Source organism: Saccopteryx bilineata, chromosome 2 (assembly GCF_036850765.1).
Source record: "Saccopteryx bilineata isolate mSacBil1 chromosome 2, mSacBil1_pri_phased_curated, whole genome shotgun sequence".
In the NCBI taxonomy this organism is placed as follows: domain Eukaryota; kingdom Metazoa; phylum Chordata; class Mammalia; order Chiroptera; family Emballonuridae; genus Saccopteryx; species Saccopteryx bilineata.
Window position 1 is genome coordinate 82,833,905 of NC_089491.1, and position 21,612 is coordinate 82,855,516.

The 21,612-nt window shown below is 40.4% G+C and overlaps 2 protein-coding genes across 2 annotated transcripts; both read left to right on the forward strand.

The window, feature by feature from the left end:
• The first annotated feature begins 2,611 nt into the window (after positions 1 to 2,611).
• LOC136322878 (interferon alpha-5-like) lies at positions 2,612 to 3,181 on the forward strand. Its single transcript, XM_066254750.1, has one exon. The coding sequence runs from the start codon at positions 2,612 to 2,614 to the stop codon at positions 3,179 to 3,181; it is 570 nt and encodes a 189-aa protein (XP_066110847.1).
• A 10,986-nt stretch (positions 3,182 to 14,167) lies between these two features.
• On the forward strand, positions 14,168 to 14,755 carry LOC136322879 (interferon omega-2-like). The gene has a single exon (XM_066254751.1). The coding sequence runs from the start codon at positions 14,168 to 14,170 to the stop codon at positions 14,753 to 14,755; it is 588 nt and encodes a 195-aa protein (XP_066110848.1).
• The last annotated feature ends 6,857 nt before the right edge of the window (positions 14,756 to 21,612 follow it).

Consider the following 21,612-nt stretch of genomic DNA (forward strand, 5'->3'; position numbering starts at 1 on the left):
TGTGTGTGTGTGTGTGTGTGTGTGTGACAGAAATAGAGAGACAGAGAGAGGGACAGATAAGAACAGACAGACAAGAAGGGAGAGAGATGAGAAGCATCAATTCTTAGTTGTTCATTGATTACTTTCTCATATGTGCCTTGACCAATGGCTACAGCAGAGTGACTGAGCCCTTGCTCAAGCCAGCAACCTTGGGCTCAAACCAGTGACCTTGGGCTTCAAGCCAGAAACTTCTGAACTCAAGCCAGCGACCATGGGTTCATCTCTATGACCCCACACTCAAGCCAGCAACCCCACGCTCAAGCTGGTGAGCCCGTGCTCAAGCCGGTGACTTCGGGGTTTTGAACCTGGGTCCTCAGTGTACCAATCTGACGCTCTATCCACTCTGCTACTGCCTGGTCAGGCCAAAGAAAGATTTAATTCGATGTTTGCTAAATCATGTATCCTCATTGTGAATAATATTGCCCCCAAGGGTGTGCAAAAATTAGTTCTTATGAGTATGAATAAATATTAGATAATATAATACAAGGGTTTGTGGTGCTCCAAAACCCAACCCTATTTAACTGAATCTTATTCCTTAGAATTCATTTTTCTCTGGGTTCTCTTGTGTATCACATTGGAAACACTGACACTGAGTTCAGGGAAGATACAGGAAATGTATGCACGATCAGTGCTACAATCCTCTAGTGACTTGATGGCTCAGTGGAGGACTTTCCTTCCATTGTTTACTTAATCTCAGAGTCCCAGTGTGAGAGGAGCCCTTTGCTTACTTAGAGCTGCCTGTCTGGTGCATGTTGCTTGGGTTTGAGCCTCAGTGTGATGTGGGCTTTGAGAATTAAATGGAACTAGTTGTAATATTTGTGCTACTACAGTTATTCAGCACATCGATAATCATGCCAAATGCTAATCATAGAAAATGTTGACAATCTCTAGATGAAAATCTAGCAGCTGGTGAAGTTAAAATTATTTTCTGGTATGAAGCAAAAGTAAAAGTGCAGGCGTCATCAAACTTTTTGTAAAAACTGGCAATGCTGGTCAACCTGGTCCCTGCCGCCCACTAGTGGGCGTTCCAGCTTTCATGGTGGGCCAATCGCGGTGCCGTTTGGTTGCTCTGCTACCAGCCCACCATGAAAGCTGAAATGCCCACTAGTGGGCGGGAGGGACCAGGTTGACCAGCACTGCAAAAGTGGGCGGGTTTTTTTTTTTTTTTTTTTTTCTGAAGCTGGAAATGGGGAGAGACAGTCAGACAGACTCCGGCATGCGCCCCACCGGGATCCACCCGGCATGCCCACCAGGGGCAACACTCTGCCCACCAGGGGCGACGCTCTGCCCCTCCGGGGCGTTGCCCCGCTGCGACCAGAGCCACTCTAGCGCCTGGGGCAGAGGCCAAGGAGCCTTCCTCAGCGCCCGGGCCATCTTTGCTCCAACGGAACCCTGGCTGCGGGAGGGGAAGAGAGAGACAGAGAGGAAGGAGGGGGTTGGGTGGAGAAGCAAATGGGCGCCTCTCCCATGTGCCTGGCCGGGAATCGAACCTGGGTGCCCCGCACGCCAAGCAGACGTTCCACCGCTGAGCCAACTGGCCAGGGCCAGTGGGCGGTTTTTATAAAAAATTTGACATCTGAGTAAATTTATTTTTTGATGTTGCTTAGCAGTTTGGAAAGATTTTAATTTATATCTATACATTGGGATTATTTTAAAGTGTTATGTAAATTTTTAAAATATATAATTAGATACATTACTATTTTTTTTAAAGTGGGAGGACGGGGGCTAGAGCAACAGAGTCCCGCATGTGCCCCGACCGGGATCCACCTGGCAATCCCTGTCTGGGATGCTCAGTTCAGCCAACTATCTTCAGCACCTGGGGCCAACACTCAAAACAGTCAAGCCACTGGCTGCAAGAAGGGAAGAAAGGGAGAAGGGAGAGAGGGAGGGAGGAAAGAGAAAAGGTAGTTGCTTTTCATATGTGCCCTGATGCAGGATCAAACCAAGAACATCTATAGGTGGGACCAATGCTCTAGCCACCTAACACACCAATACATTGCTATTTATATAAATAAATATATTACATTGAAAGCTTAATTGCAAACATAGTTATAAAGTTAAATTAAACAAAGTTGAATTAAAATAAAATCAAATATCAATTAAACTGACATTTTAATAATATTTAATTAAATGACAATAGTTTTTTATGTAACTTGTAGCTTGAAATTTTTAGTCATTCTTAATCCTTCAGTTCAGAAAATGAGTCAACTCTACACTTTCTTCCTATATGTATAAAGCACAGAAATAAATAAAGTGCATATATATACATGCTATATATCTGTGTTATTACATTGCTTGCAAGATTCAATTCAGAAAATATCTGAATGACTGTGTGGGCAAGGGGCAATAGTGAAAAAAATAGGATCTGAAAAACAGTGCTCGAAACGCATGTGGAAAGTGCATAAAGGAAAGCAAAAGCAGAAGTAGAAAGGAGGAGAACCATTCAGAAATGGAAAACTCCTGTGTTCTCTATATAAGACACATGCACAAGGGAAGGTCTTAGACAGCCTGGAGACCAAGGTTCAGAGTGTCACCCAGCTCAGCCAGGCCAGCAGCACCTGCAAGGTCCCCAATGGCCCTATCCTTGTCCTTCCTGGTGGCTCTGGTGGTGCTCAGCTGCAACCCCATCTGCTGTCTGGGCAGTGACCTGCCTCAGACCCACAGCCTGGTTATCAGGAGGACCTTGATGCTCCTGAGACAAATGAGGAGAATCTCCCTTTTCTCCTGCCTGAAGGACAGAACCGACTTTGGCTTCCCCAAGGAGGTGTTTGGTGGGAGCCAGGTCCAGAAGGCTGAAGCCATCTCTGTTGTCCAGGAGATGATGCTGCAGACCTTCCACCTCTTTAAAACAGAAGAATCGTTTGCTGCTTGGGATAAGACCCTCCTGGACCAGCTGTGCACCACACTTTATCAGCAGCTGAGTCACTCAAAAGCTTCTCTGACACGAGAGGTGGGGACGGAAAAGACTCCACTGATGAATGAGGACTCCTTCCTGGCTGTGAGGTACTACTTCCAGAGAATCACTCTCTACCTGCAAGAGAAGAATCACAGCCCTTGTGCGTGGGAGATTGTCAGAGCAGACATCATGAGATCCTTGTCTTTATCAGCAAACTTGGAGGCAAGATTAAGGAGTAAGGAATGACACCTGGTTCCACATGGAAATGAGTCTCACTTATGAACTCGCACTTTCTGCGTTCTGTCATGTCTAAGCTCCCTCTTGTTTCTGCTGTAATCATGACGGATGAAATCAATCTGTTATGTGTTTTCAGGTATATTACATCACAGAGGCACCAACAGACCCCATGCTGATTTATTTATTTACCTATTTATTTAAATATTAACATAATTATTTATAATCTTTAAATTATTTTTGTTCATATATCTGGTACAGATACCTTTATATTGTGTTGTTACAATAAAATATGTTTTTATATTTAGTCAATTTATTATTTCTTTGTGTATATTAGGTTTCTTGCCATAATAAACTTTTTTAAAAAAATTTTTAATGGAGACAGAGAGAGGGAGAGATAGGGACAGACAGACAGGAAGGGAAAGAGATGAGATGCATTAATTCTTTGTTGTGGCACCTTAGTTGTTCATTGATTGCTTTCTCATATGTAGCTTGACCGAGGGGCTACAGCAGACCAAGTGACCCCTTGCTTAAGCCAGATGAGCCCGTGATCAAACCAGTGACCTCAGGGTTTCGAACCTGGGTCCTCTGCATCCTAGTCCGATGCTCTATCCACTGCACCACCGCCTGGTCAGGCCATAATAAACTTCTTATTTTGAAAAGAATCAATAAACCAATTTGGCAACTTGATTAAACAATGGATGGCACTATTCATTTACTCATCATATTATATTCAACTTGTAAGTAATTATTAACTCTCTCTAATCCAGGTTGTGTGTTGCCTTCAGAACATAAAGGTGAACATAACAAATACAGTTCCTGCTCTCTGCTATTTTTTTAGAACAATAATTAGAATTAATATCAGTTATGTTAAGTGCTATCTTGAGAAGAAGGAAAGACCAATGAATTCTCTTACCTGCAGCTAGAGTGAAGAATGCCAGGAAACACAACGTAAAGCAGTCAATATCCTATACAAGTGACTGGTAGTCATCTAAGTGCTCATGTCCATTGTCAGTGGATATATGGGTTTGTAATTTACATGGAATGCTATAGACAGAGGTCCATGTGTGGCAGGTGAACCAGAAATATAGGTGGTCACGTGGGGAGACAATGCAGAATGAGAAAAAAGTTTAACCTTGCCTGACCTGTGCTGGTCCAGTCGTTAAAGTGTTGACCTGGATGACTGAGGTGGCCAGTTTGAAATGCTAGGCTTGCTTGGTCAAGGCACATTCAAGAAGCAAGTACTATGAGTTACTGCTTTCCACTCTTTCTCCCCTTCTCTCTCTCCTCTTTCAGGCCCTTAAACTTTTCATGGGAGAGGATAGAAGAGCTACAAAAGGAACAAAGATAGATTGGCCATACGTTGGAAGGACAAAAGAGAAAGTTGAGAATAGTGTATTTAAGAAAATGAATGTACTTCTAAGAATACCAGTGGATTCATGGAAAGTGTGGATTGACATTGGACACTAAGTCAGGAAAATAAAAGGCATTGAAGACCTTCAAGAGTCGGTGAAATTATTAAGTAGAACCATGTTAAAGCAGGCAGAAGCATAAATAAGAGAAGTAAGTGATTCTTGAGTGTAGAATGAGATAGAGTAGGATCTGGCAAAGAATGTGGATTAGTTTTTCTGTGAATAATTTTCCTTTTTTGAAGTATATATTTTTTTCTGAATGAGTTTATATAATTGATATTCTAGTAAATCACTTTGTGTCTCAGATTGTGTTTAATTTAAATCATAACTTATTTAATTACCTACAATGATAATTTATTATGTCTTAGTAATACTATTTTTTATGTAAGTAAGCTGCTCAGAATTCTAAATTTGTTAGACAGGAATAGATAAATAATTGTGTCATCCAAATTTCTAATGACGGCCCTGACAAGTGGCTCAGCACAGATAAAGCCTCAGCTGGTATGCCAGAGGTCCCAGGTTCCACCCCTGGTTAGGACACAGATGATAAGCAATCAATGAGTGCACAATTAAATGGCCCAACTAGGTTAAAGAACAAGTTGATTCTTCTCTGTCTCTCTTTTTTTCCTTCTACCTCCCAACCTTTCTTCGTTCCCCTCTCACTGTCTCTCAAATCAATAGAAAATTTTTTTTCTTCGTTCCCCTCTCACTGTCTCTCAAATCAATAGAAAAAATCTTTTAAAAAATCTAATGACAGCTAATAATATGATTTCTGGAATTGTTGACTTTATTAATTAGTTATTTAACTGACATCATTGTGACGCTGGTTTTCTACAGAAGCTTCATAACACGTTTCATGTTCTGGTAGACTAGATATGATCTGGATTTCTTAACATGATATTATGGCAATTTCTCTTAATTTTATAAATATTACAAATGCATGTGAATCATCAGTTAACTAAAATAGTTTGGGCATAAAAACTGACAATTATTTAAAAAATGAAAATGTGAAACTGAATCACACAACTTCTTTCTCAATACTTAAGGTAGAAAAATAAAAGGTCAAAATCTGAAAGTATAACAATGGAAATCCACAGAAGAAGAGAGAGTTGTATATAAATCAGAAGTATAAACACATTGAATAATTATAGCAGACATCCAGAATACAAAACTCACAACAAAGAATCATCCAAAACTCACAAGAAAGAATTTTCCTTTGAAATTCCATTCTGCTTGAATATATGTCTGAGATTGAGTAATGCACTTTACCATGATAAGCCTCAGTTTTCTCATACATCAGACAAATTCAGTACATTTATAGTGTGTGACTATTAAGTGAACTTATGCATTTCAAGACACTTACCATCATATTTTCCATAAAATAAGAACTTCAAACATGGCACCATTTTCTGTTTTACTTCAGACAACTATATATGAAATATTATTTGTCTCATTATACAAAATTCTTAGGACCAGTGCCTACTTCTAGTAACTGACCTCCTGAAGAGGCAGCTTAAAAACAAATAAACAAATAAAGAAAAAAAAAAACCAGAATTCCATCATGAATTCTAAGGAATGTTGAAATATTGTTGATCCTTATTTCAAAGAAGTGTCTTACTTTTTCAGTGATGAAATGGTGGCTTATATGAGAGAGGGGAATGAATATCTAAATAAAAGGCAGAAAAACATGATATTTAATGATTCAGGCACCTGGCACATTTGCTTCCTCCCTCTCAGCATTCCAGAATACATTCCCCTATCACACTAGCTTCCTTCCTCTCCAGTAGAAATCCCCACAGCACCCTGTAATTCACTCTCTTTACCTCTCCACCCACTCACACAACTGCTTTCTGTTCAGCTGTGGTTTCAGCTGCAAGGTTTCCCTAAAGAGCAGAACATCATAAGTAGAAAGTAAAAGAAACAACATTGGTAGGTTTTGCAGAAACATCTGCAAGAGAGGCTTTCCGTAGAGTCCGTTGAAAATGATGTAATAGTACCTGTAGCTAAAAGGAAACAGAAAGCAAGATCCAGTTTGTGGGTGGGCAAAGGGAATTCCTCTCAGAGAAGAGCCCCCTGGTGGCCAAACTCAACAAGGGCAGCGACCAAGAGGAGTGCAAGTTTTGCTCTAGATAGAAATCCTAGCACTTCCGGGGGATGTCCCTTAATGTTACAAAAGGCTACTTCTTGGCAACAATAAATTCTAATGTTGTCAGGAGCCTGTTTCCTTACCATTTGTCTATTACAAGGAGAAAGAGTCGCCAGCATTAGGTGGTTAAACGGAAGGAGAAAGAGGTGTTCTCTGCCTACAAAGCACTGTATAGAACAGGGCCTCCCAATGAATCACCTCTTCCACATACTGTGAGACTCACACTGCAGGTACAGCTGCCAATCCAGGAGTGGAACTCAGTGGTAATCAGGACAACCTCACCTACCATTAATTATACAACTCTCAATAATGCAATGTTAGTGTCACAGAGTTATTCCTAATATCAGACTTCAACATTATTAAATAGAACAATATTCTCATTGCCACGTTGAGTAATGACCTTAACATCTCTTTCTCTCAGTAGGAAATCTATGCCTAGGTAACAGATGCCCAGTTTCCTCAAATAATATAAGCGAGGAATGTGAATGAGTAGTACCACTGTCACCTGAGAGCTAGTGACATTTTATTTATTCAAACATATCAACTTTAGTCTAATTTGAAAAAAAATTCTATAATCCACACCGTATTTTAATTGATGTGTTTCATCAGAAGTATGTGCGTACTTCTAAGGAAGCAGGGGGGCCTGCAACTGTGGAGGGGTCTTGCATCCCTTCCTTACGTAGCACACGCAACATTTGGATTTGCTGCCCTCTACCTTGGCTCTTAGTTGAATTCCAACATACATTTTTGTCCTTTGTTGTTTTGTCTCACCACCTGGTGCGTGGGAGAATAAGAGGCTTTAGAAGATGGACACTTAGGAAACACTTGTTTCCCAGACTGTTCTAGTCAGGGTTTTCCAGAATCAGAATGAGCAGTCTGGAAACCCTAGGAAGGGTTGCATTTCCATTTCAAAGGCTGAATTTCTTTATATTCAGGGAGGTCTATCATTTTCTATTAAGCTCTGCAACTGACAGGGTGAGTTGAAATTATCATGTAAAATTATCACTCTGCTCCTCACTAGTTGATGTCTGAATGCTGTTCAAATATTCTTCTTTTTCTAGTCTTTGAGGGCTGCTTATGTATTTTATACATTTAGCTTAATTTTCCTTGTTTTTTGGTTTCTGGTGAGGAAATCTTGACATAGGCCTCTAGTGAGTCATCTTGTCAGAAAAGTCTGTGTAGCCATGTCTCATTTTATATGAAGAAGTTAGAAATTTATATGTATTTAAAATAACCAACATTTCCTTTATACATTAGCCCTGATAACCTTACACTGTTACCTGTGTCTCCAGTCTCTTTTATAAATCTAATCAGACTGCCAAGTATTATATTTATTCCATCAAGCTTTTATTATAATATCAGATGAGATTATACATTGATTTTTTTCTTCAATTTCTAACTAATCATCCTATATCCTAAGTACTATGTATTATAAACATCTTTCTACCATATTAATATCAGATATATTCTTTATCTTAAATCTAATGGTCACAGATAATACCATTTCAGACATTAGGTACTACAAGAGTTTTTTTTACCTAGTTTCTCCCTTTATCACACTGCTTTTATTATCACTATTATAATCTCACTTCATATCCTAGACTAGATAATTATTCTAAGAATTCTTCTGTTAACATTATTTGCATTCTTGATTAAATTGTTGTTTCATCTACAACGCAGACAGCATCAATTTCATAAAAATCACAGGCACTTGGGGATACACAGAAAGTGAAACTGGAATGAGTAGGACAATTTGGGAGATTTTTTTCTCATAAGGGAGAAAGTTAAGTTAAACTAAATCAAGGAATTTCTCTTTCATATTATATAAAGTAATGACTAGTTGAAAAAAGCAAAACAAAACAAAATAATAGTATATACCAGTAAATAGAAGACAAGGGAATATAAATTTGGCATCAGAGCATATTTTAATGGAATTCTAATATTTGAAACATTTCAATTAGCTATTGCATGCACTATAATATTCTGTATTGAATTTTGCTTCTGCCAGCAATTGTATGTGATTCTGGGAAAGGCACTCAATTTCTCTGGGCCCCAGTTTCCTCAAATGTAAAATAAAATGGGAATATTCCTAAAAGTACTGTGACTATTATACAAAGTAAAACACTTATGCTGTATTCCACCATTAAAACTTAAATATGGTAACTATTTTCTTCTTTTTTTTTATAGCTATATATCAGAATAGTGAACTCTCCCACATTTCAGTACACAAACATGACAGTCTTAAAAATTTTGGAAGTGTTGTGGACAAGACTAAAGTATAGCCACAATTCACATCGAAGATGAGTCTGATTTGTATGTAGGAAATGGCAGCTTGCATAAATATCTAGAAGAGAAATTAGTCTCCTAAACTGAAGTAAAACATATATAGTATGTACTAATAATTCCCAGCACTCTTTGCCCTTTCCTACTTGCTTTTTCTGATCCACTTCTTCTATTCCCATATCACAACGGTTTCCTCCCCCCCACAATGTAGAGTTAGTTCCAGGGTGCTCTCCTCCTTCACCCCTCCTTCACCTGCACCCCCATTATACAGCTGTTTCCTGTTCCTCGTGGTTTACAGCCACCAATTTCCCTGTAAGAAAAGTACAAAATCACCAATTAAAAGCAACATTGAGTGAAAGTTCTAGGTTTTTCAGACACTCCTATAGAAGAAACTACTATGTCTTTCCTCCTGAGGAATACTTTAGGAACTGAAGATTGTCCCTGTAACAATAACATAACAATAGTTATAGCTATAAAGATTTGGGAAGTCCTATACGTTTTACTCTGAGGACTACTAAAACATTTACAGTGGAAGAGAGCCACTTATTGGCCAAGACACACAAAGAAATCCCCCAGGTCTGCAGACAGCAGGCTTCTTTTTGTTCTATGAAAAAATGTTTGTTTCATCCCACCTACTTCTTCAGAGTACTAAAGCAGTCCTGTCCTGGAAAGAACTGAAGCCAATACTTGACCAAGTCCTCTTTCTCTGCTTTTGTGTCTAGACAAGGCAAATAAACCCAGTTTCAGGCAGGGCTTGCACTCTGGGCAGTGGGCAGCTGTATAAGGAGAGAAACAATTAGATTGTGTTTGTCTGCCCTCCCTCCCCCCACCCCAGGCTGCTCAGCTGGCCAGAGCCTCCAGAATCAATATTCCCTTTACTGTTCTAAGGCCATTTGCAGGTTTAGAGCCTGCGTTTCTGGGTGTGGAGAAGCAAGGGAAATCAGGAAGTGTCTCCTGTTTGAGGAGGCATTAGTTCTGTCTCCAAAGTAAGTTGGCAGTATGTCAAATTCATTCCCATTATCGGATCACGTTGCTTGACTTTATAAATGGGAGAAAATACTCATTGTCACTTTGAATGGCTCCGTTTGCTTTCCTCCATCTTGACTGTGTAGTAAGAGAGAGGACAGCTCAAAGGAATTTCAGAGAATACAATTGTTGCCAACTGACAGCCCGAGGAGTATCCATTTGTGTAGAATTGAGAAGTATTAAAGTTGAAGAAGTTCCCCAGGAAGTGTATGGTGAGTGAATTGCTGAGTTAGCAGGGGTCTCGCTAATCTCTGCCTCAAGTCACAGACTCACTCTTTGGATTGTCCATTCCAAATGATGCCTTAAAGGGTGCTAACTGGCATGCTAATTGATTTCTGTCTCTTACAATTCTTTCTTCTTCCACCACTTGTGGAAAGCTATGTAAGAGTAAGAGTACAGGACATTTTTGTTTTATTCATCTGGTTCCTTCTTTTGATTGCCTAACAGCTTTCCAATATTATGATTCCTTCCACCTTTTGGTTACTTTTTTTTTTCACTGTAACTTTACTGTTTCTGTTGTTTTTCATTTTACTTCCAAGGTGCAAAATTTATGATCTCATTCCAATTGTCATCTTTCCCTGAAAATTTATGTAGCCAAATGCAATTTCATATCTTAGAGTTATTAAATGTTCAAAATGTTGGAGAACCACACATCAGGGCTAGAGGACAGGGGGAGGGGGAGTGAGGGCAGAGCAGCCCTCAGGCCCTGCACAGATCCGCAGTGACACCCAAGACTTGACACCTGAGACTGAGAAAAAACACTCGGTGCCCATGAATGAGCTGTGTGGGATCATGGTGTAGCACCAGCTGGAAGCAGTAGAGTTTTCCAGTGTCAAGTGCCAATTGTGAACATGGCCAAGTCTCCTTCCTTCCTGCCAGCTGATTCTTGGACTGCAGTCGTCAAGACCCCCTGAAGCCCAGTCTTGCATAAAAACGCAGTAATAACAGGGATCTCGTTCAACACATCTATACTCACGAGGGTAATAAATCCAAGAGCTTGTTTGCTCCTCCCTTTAGGCAGTTTCATGTCTGATTTCACTAAAAGGAAGCTATACCAGCGCAGGACTCACACTTGCTAAAATAAAAAACCATAGAACATCCGGAAACCTAAAGGAGTTGGAAGTCAGCAGCAGCTTGAGCACTGGGAAAGATGGAGGCATTCAGGATGGATTATACCTGGCAGATACTCAGAATGAGGAACAATGAAAATGGCCAGCACTGAGTTTACTGTTCTCCAGACCATTCTGATTCACAAGTGAGGAGATTGAAATGGATGCAGAGAGCACAGAGTTCTCCCATAGATACGTGGCTAAAAGCAGTGTCCCCAGCAGAGGTGACAGTGACACCTCAGCAACTTGCTGAGTACTGGAAGCATGAGGGTGACTCCAGTGCCAGCTCCAAACTTGTTTCCATTGTCAGAATAATCTACTCCCTTAAAACTATTTAAAAGGAATGTTGGCTACTTTTCCTTAGAAGTGAAAGTTAGTTCAGTTGACTCATATTACACTCCTATTGCCATATAAAATAATAGACAGCAATCCTTTGGCATTTGAAGTAGAACTAGGAATCCTTTATCACCTCACCCTCCCTGCTCTTTGATTTCATTCTATGGCCTCTCCTTGGATCATAAATTCCATGTCCATTTCTATCCTTCACCTAACTGTTTCTTCCAGACAAGTCATTATCTTGAAGCTCCTTAAGGTTTTGAGTTTGGATCTTTGGTACCTTCAGAATAATGCACATCTCTGGATTCATACTGCTCTCCAAATAGTGGTGTAAATGAGTGTAATCCAGATAAAGTTATTGAGAGGGCTGAGTTCATTATTGCAAAGATCTTAGAACAGTGGTTGCTGCTTATTTAGTATGCAATATATTTCAATATTATTACTTAAAATATCATCATCATTTTTTATATCTAGATTAAGAGAAGAAATTTTAATATCATCTAATTCATTTCTCTTAATTGAAGATTTCACTAGGCAATGTTTCTTTGCCCAAATGGACTTATTAACTAGATAGAGCACTCAGACAAAGCTTAATATCCACCATCCTGCCAGAGAGGGTTCCTGTTCTAACAATGGGTGTTGAGCTTGCCATTCTCTTGAGAGTTGGTTGCTGTTGTATTTCCCCTCTCTCCTCAGAGCTGATCACATGTGCATTAAATGGAAAGAAAATGAAGAGGCTGGTCTTGCAAAGCCAAAGGCAGGTCATTGACCCTGAACGTCTTCTTCTTTGAACTTCTGGCAGATGCAGCCATTCCTGATTGTGTCTAATTTAATACTGGCTTTCTTCCTCACCCTCTTCCATAGCACAAGGACTCAGCTTGTCTACACTGAATTTTGCCAATTTACACTTTGTCATTTCGTCAGCAGAGAAGTCACTTCCCTTCTTTCACTTTTATTCAGAATTATATTTGTTTTATTTTTGCCCACACACAACTGTGTGTTTTGCTTTCTGGGAAAGTCGAAATAAGAAATAAAACATATGAGGGTTTGAAAGTTATAGAGAATAATGGTGAAGCCCCTTGATTTTCTTTTAATCCACTTTGTTTGTATTAAGTTCAGGATGAAGTAGAAAGTAACACCAGAAGAGCAATATGGATTATGCCCAGTAAACAGCTATGTAATGACTCTGTAGTTATTTAAATTTGAAATGAAGTATAAGGTATAAGTAAATAAAAGAAAGCTATTTCTCCCAGACCTAGCAGCCTGAGCCTCTCTTGCCTGCATTTTGAATATGAAACAGAGATGAATGAACAAAGAAATCCAATAGAAATATGCAGACTGAATGAACGACTGAAGTCCACTAGTTTCTGTACTGTAAGTTTCTACTGAAAGACATAATCATGAATCTCCTGTGCTCATCTCAGATATTTTAAGCATAACAAGTATTCTAAAATTTATGTCTTTCCATATGAACAATGAAAGCTGTACTGGCAAAATAAAAGTTATTAGCCTGTTATAGGTAAAATGGTTAAAGCTTGATAACTAATTCCTCTCACTACTCAGAGAAAGTAAACTCTTACTGTCTGCATTGAATATTGGGGACACTACTGATACCTGAGTCATTGGTTAAGAGAAGAGGTCACCACTGAGAACCATGAGACTTCACATAATCACTCCAGGAGAAAGGGCAAGGATCCTGAGAGAGTATTTTACCAACAGAGACACAAGCCCCTCCAGAGTAGGGGAATTCTATAGACCTCAGGATCTGGTCAGTCTGTCCCAGCGAGTGAGTCCAGGAGGGTTTGGGTTGAGGACTCTGTCAATCCAGAGGAAAAGGGTTACTAGAATTGATATGTCCCTTGTGCATGAGGTGGTGTTGGAGAAATAAAATCCTACGTGCACCAGAAAAGAACCAGGATTCATGCTGGGGGTATTGGCTCAGCCTGAGGAGCACTAGCCACCAGAAACAAAATTTTGGAAAGAAAGGGCGATGTCTGTATACATCCCAACCTAGAGGCTCCAGTGAAGCATAACCACGTGGACCCACTTGAATGGGTTCTAGAAGGAAGAGAAAAGTCTCAGAAACTCATTCACAAAAAAGTTCAGCCTCTGCTGTGATAAAATCGGTAACCAAAATTTAGTCTTTGCCTCTAAAGAGTTTATTTACCATACATGGTCTGCTAAGTTCCTAACAAACTACACGAACCCACAGGGCTGAGGGAGCCTCTTTCCTTTATGTAATGTAGTGGGGCAAAAATGTTGCCCAGATTCACTGCCAAATTTTGTTTGTAACACAGATTAGAGCAATATTTAGGTAATAAAGTTGTACATGAGAATGTGCATATGTGTGAGTATTTCCATATCTACATACACTTCTGACTTTAGTATAAAAACCTTCCTCATTTGATGGAGATGTATCCATTTGGACTGACACATCTGAATTTTGTGAGGAAAATTAAATGGAAAAATTAATAGTGAAGATTGTGACATCTCCTTAGACCACATGGAAACTCATAAATGAAAACAAAAAAGGAAGTAAAAGTATAAAGAAATCTTTAGAAAATGAAAATTTGTGTTCCCTATTTAATGGCCATGCCTAGAAAGGAGGTCATCGGAGAACCTAGTAGGGTCCAAGGTTGTTACCAGACTCCCAGCTCAGCAGGGCCAGCAGTGCCCCCGTTTGCCCATGGCTCTCCTGCTCTCTCTACTCTCAGCCCTGGTGGTGTTCAGCTATGGCCCTGGTGGATCTCTGGGCTGTGACCTGCCTCAGAACCACATCCTGCTCAGCAGGGAGAACCTCGTGCTTCTGGGCCGAATGAGGAGAATCTCTCCTTTCTTCTGTCTGAAGGACAGAAAAGACTTCAGATTCCCCCGGGTGACAGTGGAAGGCAGCCAGGCCCACAAGGCCCAGGCTCTCTCTGTCCTCCATGAGATGCTCCAGCAGACCTTCAACCTCCTGCTCACAGAGCACTCCTCTGCCGCCTGGAACATGACCCTCCTGGACCAACTGCGCACGAGGCTCCACCGGCAGCTGGATGACCTGGACACCTGTTTGGTGCGAGAGATGGGAGAGGAAGGATCTTCCCTGGGAATGCAGGGCCCTACCCTGGCCGTGAAGAGGTACTTCCATGGCATCCGTCTCTATCTGGAGGAGAAGAAATACAGTGACTGTGCCTGGGAAGTTGTCAGAGTGGAAATCATGAGATCCTTCTCCTCAACAACAACCTTGCAAGAAAGGATAAGAAATAAGGATGGAGACTTGGGGTCACCTTGAAACAATTCTCACTGATGAATGTGCCAGACTACATTTGCACTTATGTCTCAGGTCATTTCAATGACTCTTACCTGCTTTAGTCATAGAATATTGAATTTAATTCTGAAATCTTATCCTCAGAGTATTAAGCAACAGAATGTTACAAAATTCACCTGCTGGAACATCAATCCTTAAGAGATGACTGTCCTGATATTCGTTTGTTTGTTTGTTTATTGTTTTGTTATTTATAATAATTTATTCTTTCATCTTATCATATTATGTATTTATATAATTCATATAGCCCCTTAACTTGTATTAAAAGTTATAAAACTTGTTTGTTTACTCTTTTGTGTTATTAAAATTATATTTTGTTTTTATTAATTTCTTCTGAAAACTTCTTTTTTTCTTTTTTTTTTTTTTTTGTATTTTTCTGAAGCTGGAAATGGGGAGAGACAGTCAGACAGACTCCCGCATGCGCCCGACTGGGATCCACCCGGCATGCCCACCAGGGGCGGTGCTCTGCCCACCAGGGGGCGATGCTCTGCCCCTCCAGGGCATCGCTTTGCCGCGACCAGAGCCACTCTAGCGCCTGGGGCAGAGGCCAAGGAGCCATCCCCAGCGCCTGGGCCATCTCTGCTCCAATGGAGCCTTGGCTGCAGGAGGGGAAGAGAGAGACAGAGAGGAAGGAGGGGGGAGTGTGGAGAAGCAAATGGGTGCTTCTCCAATGTGCCCCAGCTGGGAATCGAACCCGGGTCCCCCGCACGCCAGGCCGACGCTCCACCGCTGAGCCAACCGGCCTGGGCCCTGAAAACTTCTTGAATTGTTTTATTCTGAAAACATAAACCTTTATTTTTCCTACATAAATATATCTCAAATACTACCTATCAATTACATTTTTTGGAATTGTTCTATTACTTGTCAAAAAAATTGTCTCTCAAAAGCTGGAAATCTATGGACTTTTGAAGAGTCCTGGAAAATAGAAAATACGTTCAGTATGTATGTATGAGTTGTAACTGATTTATATCCAGTGAGCAAGGAGCAGGGGTAGAAATATCTGAAAGAGTCATCTAGTGAAGTGGGAACAATATATGGCATTTACTGAATGATCCTGGCACCTGGACTCTTCCTCCCAACCTCTCCTCTCCCCAGTCCTGCCTTACTGAATGCAGTCACTGCCTTATCCAGTCTTTTTGCTCCCTCCACCTTACTGCCCACCTTCAGGAGCTCTGCTTCTGTTGTGTTTCAGCTTCTAGATTCCTGCTGAGTAGAAAGCCAAAGGGAGAGAGTGAAAGTTGAGTGGTAGCTCCGTGTTCTTCAAAATCATCTTAGGCAGGTCTGTTTCCATAAGTGTCCTGATGTATATTTTTGAGCCATGAGTAAATGCCATTTTTACAATTGTAAAATGGGTGCTGATGTAAAGGGAGTCAGCTGAAATCAGGTTACTGTGTGTTTTGTGTGAATTTTAAGATAGCAGGGAGAGATATCAATTTGAAGGATTTCTTGAATCTTTGCCTCAGATGACCTAGCCAAGGCTGCTTTAGTTTGCTTTTCTGTAAATTGTGTGTAATATTTTAATAAATTTTTGTCCCTTCTGTATGGGATGGCACAGAAGATGCACATTATATTATGGACTACTCATATATATATATATATACACACACACACATATAATGTATATATATCACAATCTATATATGTATGAATATGTACACATGTATGTATATACACATCTACAGATATATACATGTGTACAATTTTTACATTCATTCATTTTTTATATTGTATGAAAAATTCCCCTAGCAAGCCCTGCCCCTCACTTTGTCTTGAAAATCTTTAACCATACTTTAGATCCTTCCAGGGAGTTACTAACACATTTAAGATTATATATGTGAAGTATTGGAGACCCAAGAGGCAAAGGCCACACGTTTGCACCATAGAGACTGCTAAAAGATTTCAGGAATTCATTGCAAAGGTGTTTGGTGCTTGGAAGTTCTGATTTCACTAGGAGGAACCTGCTTCAGTCAAATGACCCCATTTGCTCAATAAGCAAAAGTGAGCATCAAAACCTGTGAAGTTGTAAGAGCCAGCAACATTTGAAGAACTTGAAATGTAAGAAAAAGGGAAGTTTTTGGTATACAGGGCTTTTGCTTTTCAGATTAATGGATGTCAAATGTGTTACATTTCAGTTACTGATGTGTTGTTTGGCCAAGTAGGAGGTCTGCTGGTTTAGACTGTAACCATGGGTGCTGTTACAGTGAGGCTTCTCTACTGTCAGCTACATTTTAAGGCAAGTGTCAGGCTGGTGGCTGATGACCTAGCCAGGTTGATATATGAAATTATCACCACCAAGACTGTCCTGGAGAAAGAATGTTCATATTTTCAGCAGCCTCTCTGCTTCTTGCGAACAGTGAGATTCCTAGAATGTTAAGAGCTCAAACTGTGGAGCCAGAGAGTATTGCTTTAATCTTGGAAATGTTAATATTCCTATGGCTCTGTTTGCTTCCTCATAAAATGGGGATAATGAAAGGAACTACATCTGCCCATCTTGTTCACTCACGTGTACTAAAGTGAGTAGAACAAGACTGACACACGAAGGGCCTGGGGGAACGTCTGTTTTACAAACGCACAGAGGAGTGTTCAGGGGGATGAATCATGAATTAATATGCTTCCATAGTACCTAGACCATAGTAGGTGCTCCAAAATGTTGTTCTTATTTACAATATGGTCATAATTTTCCAGCTGAATCATCCTGAGTATTAATGATATTGAGCTGACCCAAGTTTCTGCATGGATGCACTAACCATGTGAAATGCACATGGAAAAGGACCAACATCCATCACTCTGCCAGATAGCATGAGTAATTTGGTGTTCTTATCTAATGTGAATCTCTTGTGAGTTGGTTAGTATGATTCCCCCTCATTATTCCAAAACTGACTACATCTAGGGCAAAAAGGAAATAATAATCATTTGGCTTGTTTTGCAAAGCTGAAGGTTGGTCATGGGATAAGAATTATCCTCCTTTAGCCTGACCAGGCGGTGGCGAAGTGGATAAAGCGTCGGACTGATGATTGATATGAGAAGACCCAGGTTCGAGACCCCGAGGTCACCAGCTTGAGCACAGGCTCATCTGGTTTGAGCAAAGCTCACCAGCTTATACCCAAGGTCGCTGGCTCCAGCAAGGGGTTACTCGGTCTGCTGAAGGCCTGCAATCAAGGCACATATGAGAAAGCAATCAATGAACAATTAAAGTGTCATTGAAAAACTGATGATTGATGCTTCTCATCTCTCTTTGTTCCCGTCTGTCTGTCCTTATCTATCCCTCTATCTGCCTCTGTCTCTGAAAAAAAAATTATCCTCCTTTAATTCCCTGACTGAGCAATCAGCATATGTTCTTTCTCTACTTGCACCGTGCCCTTCATCCTCCCTGTTGGCTATAAGTTTAGTTTAGTTGCATTGAATTTTGCTTTTACTGTGTCATTTTGTTACTTGACATTCAGCCTTTTTCTTCTCTGCAAGCCTCCAACTAGTTAGACAAGGTCCATGCATATCACAGAGGGCGATCTGGTTTACCCAGTTAAGAGTTAACATTATCAAGCCTGGCCTGTGGTGGCACAGTGGTTGCAGGTTCAAAACCCTGGGTTTGCTGGTCAAGGCACATACAATAAGCAAGAATGAACAAATTAAATGAAGAAACTATGAGGTGATACTTCTTTCTCTACCCACCAAACTCTCTCTGTAAAATCAATAAATAAAATCTAAAATAAAAGTTAATATTATAAAATTAAATTTTAAAACACCCTCGCAGACAGACACACTTGGAACGTTTAACCAAGTAGTTGAGCACCTCATGATCCAATCAAATTGACACATAAAATTAACCATCAAATAAATTTGAAATAAAATATATGAACCTAGTGGATTGCTAAACTTGTATCTTTATAACACCAGGTACTCTGAGTTGGGTTATATTCTTTCAGTGTGACATAAAGCCACGTGTGAACATTCTCTGAAACATCAGGTAAGCAATTAAACGTTTTAAAGTAAGTTTTCTTTTGGTCACATAATCCCTCCCTTCTACAAGGAGGAAGTAGCCCAGGGTTTATTTTCAATTTTTGACAGTTAAGAAGCAGCATATCACATCTGTATAACATGAAAGGGTGTACACCTGAGGGCGGTGAATTCCAGGATCCCTCCCCCATGATGATGGTGCAATGTCAGGACAGAAGTGCCTACAAGTCACCCCTATTGGAACCTTGGATTCATAGACAGCCTCTGCCATGTTCACACTGTGCCTCATTCTTCTCCTTAACTCTTTTTTTTTCCTTAGAACCTAGGTCATAAATCTGTAGCATAAAGACAGTTCAGACCCCAGGCTCCTCCTCCCCAAAGAATTCTATACTAGGAGTAGCATCTACATATTAAGTCCAGAAACATGGGCAGCTTGAACTAATCCCAGAGTAGTGTCACACACATGCAGAGCACTGAGCTAGGCCTGAAGGAGAGAGGAAACTACTTTGGCCAACGTTTTAAGTGTGTCTGTCTGTGAGGGTGTTTTGGAATGAGATTAACATTTAATTTGATAATGTTAACTTTCTTTTTTTTTTAGATTTTATTTATTGGTTTTACAGAGAGAGGTGGGGGGAGTAAGAAGTATCAGCTCATAGTTGCTTCACTTTAGTTGTTCACTGGTTGCTTGTCATATGTGTATTGAACCCTTGACCTCAGAGTTATTCTGTTTTTTTGAAGAGCAATGAAAAATAATGGCTCCTAGTTTATTTTGTGCTCAAATCTGACTCTCTTCCTTACCAGCTGTTGCCTTTGGGCAATTCTCTTCTCTGAGCCTCAGGCCTCCTCACTGCCTTTTGAGACACAATTTAGAAAATAAGAACTTTAAGGGTATGTGGGAAACCTTCTGAAAAGACTATGTGGAGGTTAGTGGTCATTCTTCAGCACATCTAACTGTGTTGGATTGGACTATGTTTCCAGTTTGTCATAGTTTTCACAGCACTGTTTACTGGTTAAAGGATGTGACTCTGCAGCCAGAGTTAAGGCTGGATTCTAACCCTATTTGATAGCAGTGCGACCTTGACAAATAATATAAACATTTATGTCCCGACATTCTTCCTCTTTAACATGGGGACAATAATAGTATGTTTTCATAGGCTTTTTGTCAGGATTACATGAGTAAGTAAGTATACACAAAAAAGCATCAAAGTGTACCTGGCAAAATTAATCAAGGCAGAGTGCTGTCCTCAGAGAGGAGGCGGGGTAGCTGAGTGAGGTGGTCACTAGAAGGCAACACTGGGGAGGCTTCTAGGTCTGGGCAAAACTTTCTGTTGTTGTTGCATTATATGAATTTCACAGTGCATTCAACAAAAGAATATTCCTTGTGCTGTTTGCTGAAGAGACTTGCACTTTCTGTGTATTAGACTTCTAAAAGTTCTCCTGGAAGTTATAACAAAATGTTTATAAAACTAAGACCTCCAGAACTGAGATGTGATGATGTCTAGGCCGATTTTTCTAAGAAAAAAGAAAAATCTATTTAATACTTGTGGGGAAAACTGAAGTAAAGAGAAACTACATTAAAGCAATATAAATGTACCTCCCCTCTTTGATGGTCTTTGTTTCTTTCCACCTACAATCTTTGAACACATGGTAGGTAACTACACAGCAAACATGCCACATATATATATCTTAGGTGCATACACACACACACACACACACACACACACACACACACTACATATGCCACTTACAAATCTGAGAAGCTCAAAGGCTATGGTTTCAAAGAAGTTAGGACGTTAGGACCAGCAAATGCAATCTGTGGCCATGAGAAAGGTAGCATCTGCTAGGCTGGATGAGGGGACTGGTCTTGGTTTCAATTTTCAGTTTTTGTCCCCTCTCTGCACTCAGAAAACCTTTGTGAGTGTTCCAGCAGACCCAAGGTCCAGCCCAGAAAATAGATTCAATCTAGGTTTCCCTTTCCTGTTTCCCACTATTCTAAACCAATGGTTAGAATGGGGAGACATCAGGAATGAGCACTCTTAGGGCATGTAAGATCACTATCCATCTAGGAGAACTGGAATGTCAGAGCATGGGGTAGAAACTAGGGCTTCTATCCAAAACTCACAGAGTGTATACTTAGGTATGGTAGAAGATTCCAGGATAAAATCCCCCCCTCCCAATCTGATTCAGGGCCAGGGATAGGCTTTTAAGAGAGTTGAGGTCACTCATGGAGCAGACACCCTCCACACTGTTCATGAGTCACTTTCCCACCTCAGAGGTCTCTGGGCCAGGCCTCTCCCTTGTGTAGGACATGACACACAGAGAGCTTCGCTGAGCCTCAGAAACACTCTGATCACATAGGGCTTGGTTTCTCCTCAAGGAACAGAATCCTGTGGGATGGGGCATGTGTGTCATTGAAGATCTGAGAGTCAGTGCCCCTCTTCTGTAAAGGACACTGTCTCAAATATCAATAAAGGACAGAGCACTTTTTAAAATTTGAATTTAACAAAAAAAGTTTAGTAGAAAATGTTTTCATCAACTTTAATAATGAATAATGTGGAAATACAAGAAATAGATGTCCATTAAATCCATATAGAAAGTCACACAAATTGTTAATGTCTGTTGCTTGTTTAGAATGCAAAGGGAAAACAGCTCTTGAACTCTGTGTTGGTCTTTCCGCAGCCCTGCCAAGGCGGCGAGGAGAAAAAGAGCTCCAAAATGTAAGGGTCTGCTATCCAACCCCGTGCACTCCCAGATTTCATCTTATTTCTCTTTACCACACGTCCCAGGTTTGCTTCTGCTGACAGTGTCACCTCCTAGAGCAGGCCCTTCTCAGCAGCGCTCTCAGAGGACAGACTCACAGCATGAAAAGA